Source organism: Helianthus annuus, chromosome 16 (assembly GCF_002127325.2).
Source record: "Helianthus annuus cultivar XRQ/B chromosome 16, HanXRQr2.0-SUNRISE, whole genome shotgun sequence".
NCBI lineage: Eukaryota > Viridiplantae > Streptophyta > Magnoliopsida > Asterales > Asteraceae > Helianthus > Helianthus annuus.
Genome location: NC_035448.2, coordinates 202,434,533 through 202,449,198, shown reverse-complemented (window position 1 = coordinate 202,449,198; position 14,666 = coordinate 202,434,533). Strand labels below are relative to the sequence as shown.

The 14,666-nt window shown below is 35.5% G+C and overlaps 1 protein-coding gene across 1 annotated transcript; it reads left to right on the top strand.

Moving 5' to 3' along the window:
- Nucleotides 1–6,043: 6,043 nt before the first annotated feature.
- LOC110918058 lies at nucleotides 6,044–6,847 on the top strand. The gene has a single exon (XM_022162444.2). The coding sequence runs from the start codon at nucleotides 6,044–6,046 to the stop codon at nucleotides 6,845–6,847; it is 804 nt and encodes a 267-aa protein (XP_022018136.1).
- The last annotated feature ends 7,819 nt before the right edge of the window (nucleotides 6,848–14,666 follow it).

The window sequence follows — 14,666 nt, the reverse complement described above, 5'->3', positions numbered from 1 at the left end:
TCACTATACGACGCCAACGATGGGTGCACTTACCCTAACGTGTTGTAGAGAGTGATTGTACTATATCGTGTTTTATAAATTTAAAGCTTGATAAACGAGTAAAAAGTGCTAAAAACATATCAAAAATTATAACACGCTCGCTTTCCTGAGTAAATGTGCTCGTTTTTCGCCTGGCGACTCGAAAAAATAGTAATTGAGGCTGAGATGAGACATTGTGGAATGAATGCTTTGTCGAAAGCAAGAAAGAATGAAGAGAAGAAAAATAAATGATTCATTTATCTTCCTCTTCCTCGTTTAAAATGGCAAAGAAAAATTTAATTTCACATATCAATATGAGTCGTATAGACTTATACGACTCATATTGGGCTGGCGTAACATCTTATTATGTCTCTTTCGGGTCACTGTTAAGTGATATGAAGCTAACCTCGTACTTGATACGGGTCGTATAAGTCTATACGACCCGTATAGGGTTTGCACGTGAACGATAATGTCAGAGCTGAGTGACAACATAGTATTGATATGGGTCATATAGACCATTTACGACCCGTATAGGTGTAACACCCCAACCGCCTATAATAAAAACCCGCGGAGGAAATGTCGGGGGGTCACGTTACAAATTGTTTCACAACATATGCTACATAAAGTTTTGTTTTATTGAATTAATGAATTACATTGTCTTGGAACAAAAACATAACATAAACAATTGTTCTTTGTTTTAAAGTAAAACTAAGGCCCGAGTCCAGGTCCTAAGTGTAGCATACTTGATCATACGTTAGTATCTGAAACATATGTGAAAATAACGTCAACATTGAATGCTGGTGAGAAATATAGGTTTTGTGATCAAGACTCATGGCTTTGAGTGTTAAAAAATGTTAAAGCAACTTCAAGAGTAGCCATGAATCTTTGAAAAAAAAGGCATTTCTTTTATAAAATCATACGAGAAATCATTTGATTTAAAAGAAAATAATGTATGGTTAACTTAATAACCATTTATGTCTTTGTAATAACCAATCAAAATGTCTTGTCTTGTAATAACCAACCAAATGACTTGATTTTGTATAATCAAATGTCTTTGTAATAACCAATTGTCTTGTCTTGTATAAACCAACCAAATGTCTTTGGTTAACAAAATGTCTTGTTTAAACCATAATGTTTTGTCTTTGTATAAAACAATTGCCTTTTTGTATAAAACAAGTGTGGATTGTTGGCGAATACATTCAAGCCTTGTTGACTGTCAGGCAAACCTTTATAAGATTAAAGGTTTATCAATTATGTCACTTAGTTTCTGTCAATCCTAGAGGTAACTTCCAAACAGACCTAGGAAGCGGGAATGGGGTTGTCAATTCTATGGTACCATAATATACTACCGGTCGGCGTGATCAATGTTAATAAATATATCACTATCATATTCAACGCACTCTCAAGTTTAGTACAACATAAGCATTTTGTGTATATAAACCATGTACTATGTATGCTAGGTATTTAAACCATGTATAATCTTTTGAAATCATGAAAATAGTGATAGGCACATATGAATCACCCCAAAACATTTGAATACGTAAAAGAGGGAAACTATGTACTCACTTGGATTTGCGTAGATGTCTTATGTATGCAAAACCCAAATGTTCAAGTGTTTCCTAATTATGTCGTATAATTAAGGTTAGTGTGTATCGAGATTTAGACGGAAGATTGGATAGAATGTGGTTCATTAACCAAACGAGCGAAGGATCTCGTATAATATGATTTGTTAAACGTTACATTCTTATTTGGAAGTGTCTAAAGGTGTTTTGACCCGTTACAACTTGTTAAAGTGGTTTACGCCACTTTAACGAGTCGTATGCGTAACTACGGGTTCGGATGGTTAAATGGATCCTATGACGAGTCCAATATGACAAATCATGTTTACTTATGTTGTATGATCAGTTTGTAAGTCAAAACAATGATCATATATGTTTAAAACTAATTTTTGTGCCAAAATGGCATTTTCGACAATTTAAAAGTATATATAGTTGACTCGCCATTTGACTAACCAAACGACATGACCATAAGGTATAACCTTAGAGGGTTATTCCCTATATTACTATGGTCATACAAATGGGCTTGGTTGGATCCTAAGGTTAACCAAACGGGTCAGATTCGAAAGTCAAAGCGGAAGTCAAACCGCTTGACCTTCGACTTAAGGAATAAACACTAAACTAGAAATGACGAGTTAGACATGTTAAGACATGTCTGATAATGCTATAAAACTGATTTGGTGTCAAAACTTTAAGTTTTAATACTCGAAAACACTTTCGTCATAAAATGCATTTTTAAGCAGTTTTGACTTTTATTTCGTAAAAGTTTGACTTGTCATTTCGCCTAGTAAACGTGACGATCAGAGGGTGCAATCGCAAAGGATTAACACCTTCATTATTACGATCACGTAGCAAAGTTCAATTTGAACGTAGGCTTGACCAAAATGTTCAGAATCGAAAGTCAAAGAAAAAGTCAATTTACTTGACTTTTGGCTCATAACTAGCCAAAATAATGAAAAGGCTAAGGAAGAACACTTACTTGTTTTCAAGGAAAACTTAAAACTTCAGCAGGGGGCCTGTATAAGCAGAAGCAAGCTCCAATAGAAGAGAGAAAATAAAGATTGAAGGTGCAAGTTGAAATGGCTCAAGATCACCTCTATTTATACTTGCATCATGTTCATGAGATCATGCTAAGTGTTGGCATTGATTCTTAGATGTGTGCTAGTGTCTAATGAGGTGTTTGAACCAGAGAAATGGTGACAAATTCGGTGCTAGGTGGCAGAAAATGGGTATAGATGGCAGAACTTGGTGAACAAGCATAATTCTGTTACTGGGCACCCCGTACGGACCGTAAGGCTTTAAGTCTTATGGTCCGCAAGGCCTTCTGATAAAAAGTTTCTATTTTTGTCAGTTTTGGCCCCCGGACTTGTATTTTCACTTATTTGTTATTTTAATCCTTCTAACTTGTAATTTAAGCTATATGAAGGGTATAAAGGCATATGTAACTTGCATTTTATGCCATATATGTTGTGAATATCGTTTCGCTCGATCATACGATTACGTATTTCGTAAATAAAATATAGAATTTTATTTAATACGAAAACGATCGAAGTTGCACAATGGTTGAAAATTGCAAATGTTACAATAGGTCTAGCATGTGAAGACATTGTCAGCCTTTGACTGGTCTTGGGAATTGATATTTTCATAATACGGGTCGTATAGGCGTATACGACCCGTATTATCGGTGTCGATTTAAGAATTCCAAGTGTGCCAATAATACGACCCTTTCCCTAACTCAACAAATTTCGAAAAGACCTAATTAGTCAAATCTAAGTCGAAACGTTATTTACTAATGATTTATTGACGAGGTGCAAAACCTTCATTTTTTGTATTCTATTTCTATAGACCTTCGTCTGTCAAGAACTTCTAAAAATAGTTCATTTCTTTGTTCTTTTGTCTGTCAACTTCTAAAATAATTCATTTCTTTGTTATTTTGAATTATGTTTAATAAGACTTTTTTTAATGGCTAATGGTACAAACTCCTAATAAGCTTATAGGGGTGTGGTCATGACCCTTATGACCACCATGACCCTCCATATAGGTGTCATATCATCCCACTTTAATCCATCACTCAAAACCACTACCCTAAGGGTATGGTCATGAACCAAATCACTATCCCATTTATTTTTGTCTTAAAATTATCAAATAGGAGGGTCGTGGTAATCGTGGTTTAATCCATGGGAACCACCATCAATCAAGGAGAGGGGTGGTGTACCCAGTGGCGGATCCAAAAATTTTTCCGTGGGGGTGCCGGGTGCGGAATATTTTCAAAGATTTTAGGCTTCTAGCTGTATAAAAATATCGGTTCATAGCGGGTCGGGTCGGATCATGTAAGATAAAAGAACATCAAATTAAAATTTATAAATCCTCAAAAACACGTCAAACGTCATTACAAATTACAAACGTATTTAAAATTGTGCCCTACAGGTTTTTTTTTATTTTTTTTTTTGAAATATATCAAAAATATCATCTAAAGATACTAAACACGCCATAAGTTTATTACATTCTTACTCATTGTTCCTAACACATCTAATGTTCTCCATAAGTTCATAAAACAACACTAAACACTTAAACAAAATAAACAATCATGTTCAACCATAGCCCATAACTTTCAATTATACTTTTAAACATTCAAGCCCTAATATTAAATGTTGATTACTTGTAACTAATAATTTAAACAAGCAAAGCTATAAGTAAAACAACAAAATCATTTAATTACAAGTCTAGAACAACAAAAAAATCAAAAAAATATAAAAAGATTAAAGCCTTACACATCTATATTTTCTTCTAATTATCACATAAAACAAAATAAATAAATAAATAAACCATACTAGTTCTATATTGGAATGCTGACGTAATATGGGTCGGTCCAACCGGAATTTTGGTTTTTCCGGTAAAAAAAGCCACCAGGTCGTGAGCAGTGGCGTTAAGTCGCTGAGAGTTTTTTTTTTTTTTTTTTTTTTTTTTTTTGGGGGGGGGGGGGGGGGGGGGGATTTGAAAATGGAATGGGTGGATGGGTTTGGATTATCTTATTTAGTTCAAATTTCTTTAGGTTGGGTTTGGGCTTTTGTTAATAAAAATTGATTGCAAATTGGGCTTTTATTGGATTAAATAATTAAGTGAATAAGTTGTTAATAATTATATTTTTATTAAGTGGGGAGGTTGAAAATTTTCAAGGGGTGCGGGTGAAAAATTCCAAGGGGTGCGGTCGGGATTTCAGACGAAAAATAACACTAAAAAATATTTTTTCATGGGGTGCGTCCGCCCACCCTTGGCTTAGGGTGGGTACGCCTCTGGGTGTACCATTTAATTAAAGGTCCTATGTGGATATAATGTTCCAATCCATGACCCCCATACCCCGTAGCTAATAACTACTAAATTACATCAACTCATCACCATGCGTAGGATTCAAGCCAAGACCTTCCACTAAAAGATAAGAGCTTCTACCAAGTGAGCTAACCGATATTGGCGTTTAATATGTCAGTAATCCATCGATAATCATTAACTGATACTTCGTGACAGAAGGAATTTTTTTTTTCCTAGGTAGTATAGATGATATCATTAATTTCCTTTAGTTCTAAAAGAAATAAGTAATTCCAATTTTGGCTGTTTACGAAAACCATTTTTTTCTTTACTTTTACTTTAGATGTATTCGTTTGGGTAGTAGGTTCTGACAAAAGAAGAGGAATGGAAGGTGAACGTAATTAAGGAGGACGAAGTTGATAAACAAATTAAGTTGACAGTTTAAACGGCTCATCATCATGAATTGTCTGAGTTTCAAGCCCATTGGAACCCAAAACATGATCCGAAGTGGTATTCAAGTTTTGTGCCTAGAAGTAGAGTTTTCGAAGGGAGCTCAAGGTACCCAACTAACCTTAAGTTGCACCAATTGACCTATATAGAAGCGACATAAGGAACCGATTAATCATTAACTTATCATTAACTTTTCGGCTAGTATTGCAATCAGAAGCCACACCATCAACTAAATGCTGAATTTTGTTCTTTTATCATTTGAAAATCACACATCCAACAATGACACGATCACAAAAACAATTTAACGAGCGTTTAAGGTTTCTTGAGAATGACATAGCTTTAATAGATTACATAAAAAAGACTAAACCAGAAAAAACCTGACACTGACGATGTTGCAATGGTTAGGAATGAGTTATTAATGATGCACTAGAGAGTAAACATAAAGTAGAGCAATTGCAAGACACTTTCTTCACCAAAACATGTGGGAAGCTATCTGTATTCTTCTTTTGTACCAAACGCCATTAAAGGAATCACAGTGTTGTATTTGTTTGTGGATGAAAGTATGTTCATTCCAAAGACATGCACATGGTGCTTCACATGCTCTTAGTTCTAAAGATTAACGTATGCCAACTTGTGTTTGTATAAATATACATAATATTATAGTTATCATCATAAATATTAGCATTTGATCGGTTGGTTAAACCGTAATCCAAACAATGGCATCATTGCCATCGTTTGCTTCGTCTCCTTTGAATGCATACCATGCAAGGTCAGTTAGCTTTCCAACCGGATCACATCACAATATACTTCATGTTGAAGAGGAACTAAAAAACCTCAAAACATGGGAAACAACTATGTCATCTGTTCCTGATGCAGAAACATTTTGCATAGGTATGACATACCTAGAAAGAATGTACACATGTGTTGACAATCTTCTAAGTTCCCAACTGACACAACAAGCCCTTTCTCACTACCAACATAAGAAACTGGTCGACGAGTTGCTGATTCGATCAATGCGACTTTTGGACATATGTGGTTCCATTAAGGATGTTGTGTCGCAAGTTAAAGGACATGTGCGTGATATTAAATCGGCCCAGAGGAGGAAGAAGGAAGATTTAAGCATCGACGCTTCGTTCTTAAGGAAGCTGGAAAAAAATGCCAAGAAAGCGGTTACTGAGTTAAAACAAATCAATCAGATTTACTGCTCAAAATTGTTGAATGTTGATAGCCACATCTCTTCAGTGATCACAATAGTAAGAGAAGTAAGTGAAGTCAGCATTTTCATGTTCAGATTGCTCTTGGTTTTCATGTCTGTGTTCATTTCTAAGCTGAAATCATCAAGTAAGTGGCCCATTGTCTCCAAATTGATTCCAAAAGGAACATCAGCAAACAAGTATCACCATCAAATCTGTGTGGAGGCTTTAGATTTGCATGTTGAAGCCATTGAGAATGGGCTGTCTTCAGTGTTTAGGAGGCTGATCAGCACAAGGGCATCCCTCCTAAATATTCAATCAAACTAATGCCAATCAAGTAACGTATGGTAAAATATACTATAGAAAGTATAAAAAATAAAAAAATATACATATCCTATATAACCATATCTACATATACATCAAGAAAGATATTTTATAACTTTTTTAAGACTGTCCGGTGTCCTTAAAGACAATCCGAAGGTTTATTACTTATTTACTTTTGGTAAAAAAAGGGTTATTTTTAAAGATTCCTGGTAAAAACAATGGGCAAGTTTCCAATTGTTTTTTTGCAAAAATGGGTCTTTTAATCATTTACACCCTTTTCATTTACATATTAATTCCATCTTTTTATCACCAAAGAAACAAGTATACATATAAATAAAACATAATTATGGGTTAAGCGAGGAGCTATAAAAGTATGTGAAGAGAGCTGTGGTGACATGGAATGTAAACCAAATTGACTGCGAATTGACTGCAAATTGACTTTGGTTGGCAGCCTATTGAGACAAATCGAGATCCATAGGGAAGCCATCAAAAATATATTCCATTTATGTCCTTTCTTTTTTTATATCTTTTATTTGAATACCCTTGTTACATATATTCTGTAATTCATTAATTTGATAAATTAAAATTGATTCCTCACGTTGTGGGTCGGTTTTTTTTAATTACGTATGAGTGTACTGATTTTTTTTAATTGCTTAACGATCAAAAGGTAGACCAAGGGAAAAAAATCCATAAAAATAAACACGAAAATGTATTATATTTGATATGACTCATCAAATGTAAAGTAACTCTAATTGACCATATACGTTTCCAAACAAAACTTAAATCAAAATGTAGGCCAACTCAAAATGTCCAATAAAAGAAGCACAAAATGTATTATATTTGACATGACTTATTTTCAATAAAAATTGATAAAACTTACTTTGAAACGTAAAATGTCAATTTCTACCTGACATGTACACAAAAATAAGCATGTAAAATCGAGGGGGTGTCAAAATGACATGTTACAAAGTTTAAAGATATTTTAGAGCGTTGAAACATCAATATTAAATAGTTAAGGGGTGAAATCCTCAAAAAGACAAAAAAAAATCAAATTAAAGTTAAGGGGTAAAATTCACAAAAAGACAAAAAAAAAATTCAAATTATTGTAGCTAACCACTTAGTCTATTATATATATATGACTTGTGAGTTACCACCCGCGCTCCACGGCGGCTTTGAAACACACATAAAAATACATGAATGTGAGGATAGAAAAATCACAAGCGACGGTATATTCGAAAGTCATGGAAAAATTACATTATATTGTATACGAAAGTCAAGTTAATCGAACAAACTTTACACTGAAACACATATACATTAGATAAACACGACGACCATGCATTACAGTGCGTCGGTTTACACGTGGATTAAAAATCACGTTGCAATGGTGTATTTAGAGAAGAGCATTGGCAATTTAAAAAACCAAATGATTTAATTATTGTTTAAAACAACCGCTTGGTTTAAAAACATCGTTACGAAAATTCTCTTCAAAACGTGATATAAATAACACACTTAACAGAAAACTCGTTAAAAACTCAAAATGACAGTCTTATTAAAGTTAAAGTTCAAAGAGAGATTGTAACGTAAATCGTTAAAGAAAAAAATATTAACAAACCTAAAGATGAAGGGGTGCAAATGAAAAATATCCACTAAAAAAACTAACAAACCAAAAGATGAGGTGGTACAAATGAAAATTATCCACTAAAAAAAAAAAAAAAAAAAAAAAGAACATAGCTAATAGAATTTGGTGGTCAAACTAAAACATAAAGAAATTTTGTGGCTAAAACAAAAAATTTCAAAGGTACTTTTAAGTTAAGGAGTTGTTAAATTATATATATAATAATAATATCTCTAGAGGTCTCAGCCTCTCAGGTTCAAAGGTTCAAATCTAGGTACTGTAAAGGTATCTAATTATTAGTGTATTGTAGAAATAAAATTTGCCATTAAAAAAACTAAAATTTAAGCATTATTTTCACTGCAAGGAAAGCGGGTTTTAGTATCCGTCTCTAAAACCGAATAGGACAGATCGTTGTGATCTCTAAAAGGGTTTCGGTAAATATAATCCGTGAACACAACCAATATTTTGATGAGAACATGTCACTATTAACTATGTTATAAATCACAAGCGATTAAAACTTGCTTCCAAGCAATATCCAGATAGTGTTGCAATGGAATCTTACCGATAAACATAAAACTAAAATATAATTAATATAGTTATTCGTGTCTTCTTTCTGCAAGCTAATCGTCAACTTTAAATTGTTGAATTAGTTTCTCTTTGAAATTCAAATATAAGGAAACCAACCCTGATTTATTCAAATTCGGGTGCGTGAAACTTTTGACTCCCAGTAGTTCTTATAAACTTTATTTTTGGAAGCATTTTGGTTAGGGTAATGTACATTGTAGTTGCAGTGTTAGTTGAGAAATAAGAGAAGAAAACGACTAAAGTTTTCTTGTATTGAAAAGTGCATATAAAGAAAACCAAGGAAGACAAACAAATAGAGAAGCTAATTATTAAGATATCTAGGTAGTGGGCTATAATATGAACCAAATAAAAAAAGCCCCACTAACTTTATTATGCTAACAGTCCCATTAAAACTCACAATAATAAGCACTAAGAATTTGTCAGATAAGAAACGAATCCAAAACACTAACCGAGCCTTTGTGAAAATATCAATATTCTACAAGGCTCATGGAAGATGTAATTGATGACGAGTGAAATAGCAACCGGTCTCAATATGATGTTTGCTCATGGAAACAGAGATTTTTTGCAACCAGCATCTTACTTTTGTTATCATAATGTAAGGGGATAGTCTAATGTCTCATATTTGCAAGAAGCTAACATAACCGAACATTCTTGTATACGTGGTTACGACCAAAACTTGATACTCAAGCTCAGAAGAAGATCTAGAGACAACATTTTTTTCTTATTTTTCTAGGAGATTGATGAATCTCCATGAAAAACATAGAAAACAATAGTGGATTAAATGCTAAAGAAATCAGTGTTTCAAAAGATACACCCACGCATAATCAATATAGTCATTGTTAGGATCCAAGGCTGACATGATTAAGTTTGTTTGTACAAAATGAACATTCAGTGAATATAAACTTATGTAAAGTGCAGCGGAATTGTATACAAACTTTGTAAACACAAACATAGAAGAGAGTAGTATGTTTAAACACTTGTTTCACCTTGAGTCGAATGATTACAATGAAAAGCAAAAGGTTACAATGCAAGCTTACAGACTAAACTCCCCCTCAGCCTGATACTCCAGGGCTGGTTGCACAAGATGAAAGGATTGAATTGAGGAGAAGAACTCACTCAAAACGAATCAAATATAACAGTACAGAGTGCTGTTATATTTATAGGCAAACCAAACAACTGATGTACTTCAGCTGACGTCACCATGATAGTGACTTCTAACAGCCTAACAACCTATAGACACTGATCTATACAAAACTACTGATGTCTAACAACTGATTGATAGTACAATACAAAACAAGTCTAACATTGTTCACGTTCCACTGTTGTAGCCTAAGCACTGATTACTTGAACATCAGTGCTTTCTTCAAAAGGTGATCAGTCTTTGAATGAGCAGTGCTTGAATCTTCAGCAGTACTTAAGAGACAGCAGTAGATAGAGCTCAGCGTTTTGCCTTTTAGCAGTCTTTAGTTGTTTCATCAGTGTTTGGTTCATCAATTGTTCTTCTGAGCAGTGTTTAGAGTGTATCAGCAGATAGGTAACCACTGTCAAGGGGAGAGCTTAGTGTAAACATCTGCTTATTGTGAATCCACTGTTGTGAACAGGTTTTGGCTTTACATTATCTGTTCCTTTGGTAAGGTTCAATCCCAATAATCTCCCCCTGGAACAGATAATGCCAAAACCTTTCATTATTCAGGACCTTTATTACTCATCAAGAGTTCCTTAGCTTGTTTCTTAAATTCAGCTTCAAATTCCTTGGAACTCTGGTCATCCTCATCCCTACACAATGTAAGTTCAAGGAGATCCTGCAGATCTTCAACACCAAGGCCAAGTGCTTCTTTCCTTGATATGTACTTCATTTCGTCATTGGATCTGACCAAAGTCAATACGTGGGTCTTTTGATCAGACATCCACTTTAGTATTTTAAATCCTAATGGGTTTCTTGGGAGAGATTTATTCTTTGATGAGTTGGGGGATGATGGCCTTGTAAACACTTGCAAACTCTCAGACATTCTTTTGAAGGCTTCTTCAATGACTTTGTTTGCTGCAGCTATGTCTTCTGCAGTTTCTTGTTCAATAAGCTCTTGCCTTTCAATTTCTGACATGTCTGTTGCAGTGTTTGGTAATGCAGGTTTGTTTAACACCTTCTCAAAAAGGTTCTGAAGCTTTGTTAAGCTATCTTTTTTCAGACCCATTTTCATGATGGCGTCCTTGAAGTACTCTGCTTCTCTTTCTTTGACCTCTTTCTCAGTCAGCTGTTTACCTTCTTTTTGGTCTGACACAAAAATAGGGTTGTATGCTGATTTGAACATTGTTCTGAGGTTTTCAATCTGTTGTTCAAGTTTTATCATATGTTCTCGTTTCTTTGAAGCACTTGAAGCAGTTATCTTTCTTTTCTTTAGCCTTTTATAGGCTTCATCAGTCTGCTGCCTAGACCATTTTGATATGGCTTCAGCAGTATCCATTTTTGCATCCACCAGCTCCTTTTTCTTTCCTTTGTACTCAGCAGTGAGGTCAGCAATGAGCTTTTTGTATTTGCTCCAGTTTGGAGCATTTTTCTTCTTTGTAGGATCATTTTTGATTCTGTCAATCCTCTCAGCTTCATGCTTTAATGCAACTAATAGCCATTCTTCAAACTGTTGTTCTTCAGCAGGATAGAATTTCTCTTTCATGATGTAGGCTAGATACTCTTTCCTTAACCTTTTCTTTTGATCAGCCTTTTCTTTGATTAGCTCGTGTGCAAATTCTTCTATCTGCTTTACTTTTGTGAAGTAGAACTCCAGTCTTTTAGCAATGCCTTCGTCGCTTAGACCTTCACTTTCACTCTCAACCTTAGCTTTTACTTTAGCTTGCCTTGCCTTGATCTTGAGGTAATCATCCATATCCTCTGGTGGCATGTAGCCTATGAGTGAGGAGAATCTTCTTTTTGAAGGATCTTCTTCTGTATAGAATTGCCTCATCTCATTTTTTAGAGCTTTAATTTCCAGTGGATATTTTGTAGCATTAGGATCATGTATTTCCTCATTGGCAGGGATTGGCTTTCTTTTTCTACTGAGGAGCTTTGGTTGTGATATAGGAAAGGTGATAGCAGTGGTGGATGATTGACTAACAGCTGCTGAAACAACCGGTGTCTCAACTGTTGTTGTCATTACAACTACTGATGTATCAGCAGATGTCTTCTGCTTTTGAGCAGGGGTTATTATGGTGGTTGTTTGAGTGGTGATAAGTGGTTGACGAACAGTAGTTGAAACAACTGGTGTTTCAACCACTGTTGCCATTACAGCAGATGTTGTAACATCTGTTGTCTTCTGCTTTTTGGCCGGAGGCAGTGGTGGTGATATGATTGTAGATGATGATGGTGGTGGAACAGTGGTTGTGATGGTTTGTGATAGAGTGGTGTGTGTTAGAGGTGTGTGTGTTGATGACATGGCAGCTGTTTGGCTACTGACAGCAGTTTTTGTAACTACTGATGTATCAGCTGTTTGATTTGAAGTTTTGGATTTTGTGGTTTGAGGTGATTTAGATGCCTGTTTTTCTTCTTCAGGTTCAATATACATCCCATCTTCTATTCCTTTCTTTCTCAACTTGATTTTCTCCCCCTTTTTGGCATTATCTGCAAGGGGTGTATCCATGAAGAGGATGGAAGATGGAACTTTTCCACTATGGGCAATCTTTTGTATGCTAACCTTTATAGCATTGATATCTGCTTGAGTGTCTTTAAACCTTGATTCCACCATGTTGGTCAGCATTTATACTTGAATAGCATGCTTTTGATCAGCCATATGTTGCTGTTTTTCAAGCATGGGTTGAAAAATATTCCAAAGCTCATTTGCAGCAAATGCATGTTGTGCAGGTGCTTGAGCAGGAACAACAGTAGCTTGTGCTTTTTGAGCTTTTAAAATCTCTTGCACCATGTCTTTAATTTCAGCAACTGAATCTTCAAGTTTTTCAACTCTTTTCGTCAATTCCTGATATTTTGAATCATCACCTACATTAGTAGGATCATCTGAATCCCCACCAGCAGTGGTTGTACCAATGTGTGACTTAGGAACTGAGTCCCAAAAATCATCCATTGATGCCCCTTGTTCTTGGTACTGGGGACTTCTTTCTTCAGCACTCGATAAACCTTTGATGGTACCGGTGGTTAAAAACAACTCGCTGGTGGTTACCGATGTTGCCATGGAAGAAATTGCCTTCAAGGGAGTCTTATTAATGTAACAACTGTCCAACTGAAGATCTGTTGATCCATCAGTTGTAGTTGCTGCTCCACTTGAACTACCACCGAGAGTTACTTGTAACTCAGGGGGTGTAACCTCCTCAGTTGTTGCTGGGATAGCAGAGGTATAAGCATCAGACACAGTCACTTGTGGAGGTATACTCTCAGTAATGGGTGATAGAGAGGAACTGGTTTGTGTCTGTGCAATATCAACTGCATGCAACAGGGGTATTATTGATTGTGGCATTATGATTGGTGAGGGTATGGATGTTGAAAGATGCATGTCCTTAGGATTAGGACTGTGGAAGATAGATCCGAGTGGATCCAGAGCTTCATAATTTGGTGTCCCTGTGGTTACAACCTGATCCTTTTGTGAGGATGCAGGAGGAGTTTGAGGCTGGGGTTGAGATCTTCCTTCCAACTGCTGTGAGGAAGTAGCAGCAGTTGTTACTTGTGACTTTTGTGCTGTCACTGGCATTGACTCTGGGATCTCATCTTCCAGAGATGCCTTTGTTTTGGGTTTGGTGGGCTTTCTGGATATTTTCTTTTTGGTTCTTTTTGTGGTGGCAGGTGTGGGTTTCAAAATAGTGGGTGTGCTGCTTTGATCACCTGGAGCGGTGGGCTCAGCAGCAGATACCTGAGGAGCAGTTTCATCTGCTAAATTCTGCTCAGGCACCTCTGCTTTTGTTTTTATTGGTGCCAACATTCTTGAGAATGTTTCAGGTGTTAAGCAGTTTATTTTAAAAGAGGCACTTTGTTTGGGCAATTCTGCGTCTTCCTTTACAAATTTTTGTTCAAAATAATAGCTTAGAAATCGTGGAAAGAGCAGAAAAGCTTTATTATCAACGTTTTTTACCAAATCATCAAATATTTCCTGGGAGTAATTAAAGTTTTTATTGTTTAAAATTGCATACCCCAGGCATTGAATTTTTGTTGGTATTTCATTAAAAGACGTTGTTTTATTAGAAACACACATTAACAGTGTGTAAAATAAAAATCTGGGTGCAGAAGGAAAATAACCTTTTTGTAAGGTATCCCTTTTAGGTTGCTCTGCATAGCCACTGTTGTAGCCTAAGCACTGATTACTTGAACATCGGTGCTTTCTTCAAAAGGTGATCAGTCTTTGAATGAGCAGTTCTTGAATCTTCAGCAGTACTTAAGAGACAGCAGTAGATAGAGCTCAGCGTTTTGCCTTTTAGCAGTCTTTAGTTGTTTCATCGGTGTTTAGTTCATCAGTTGTTCTTCTGAGCAGTGTTTAGAGTGTATCAGCAGATAGGTAACCACTGTCAAGGGGAGAGCTTAGTGTAAACATCTGCTTATTGTGAATCCACTGTTGTGAACAGGTTTTGGCTTTACATTATCTGTTCCTTTGGTAGGGTTCAATCCCAACAGTCATCTATAAAAGATGC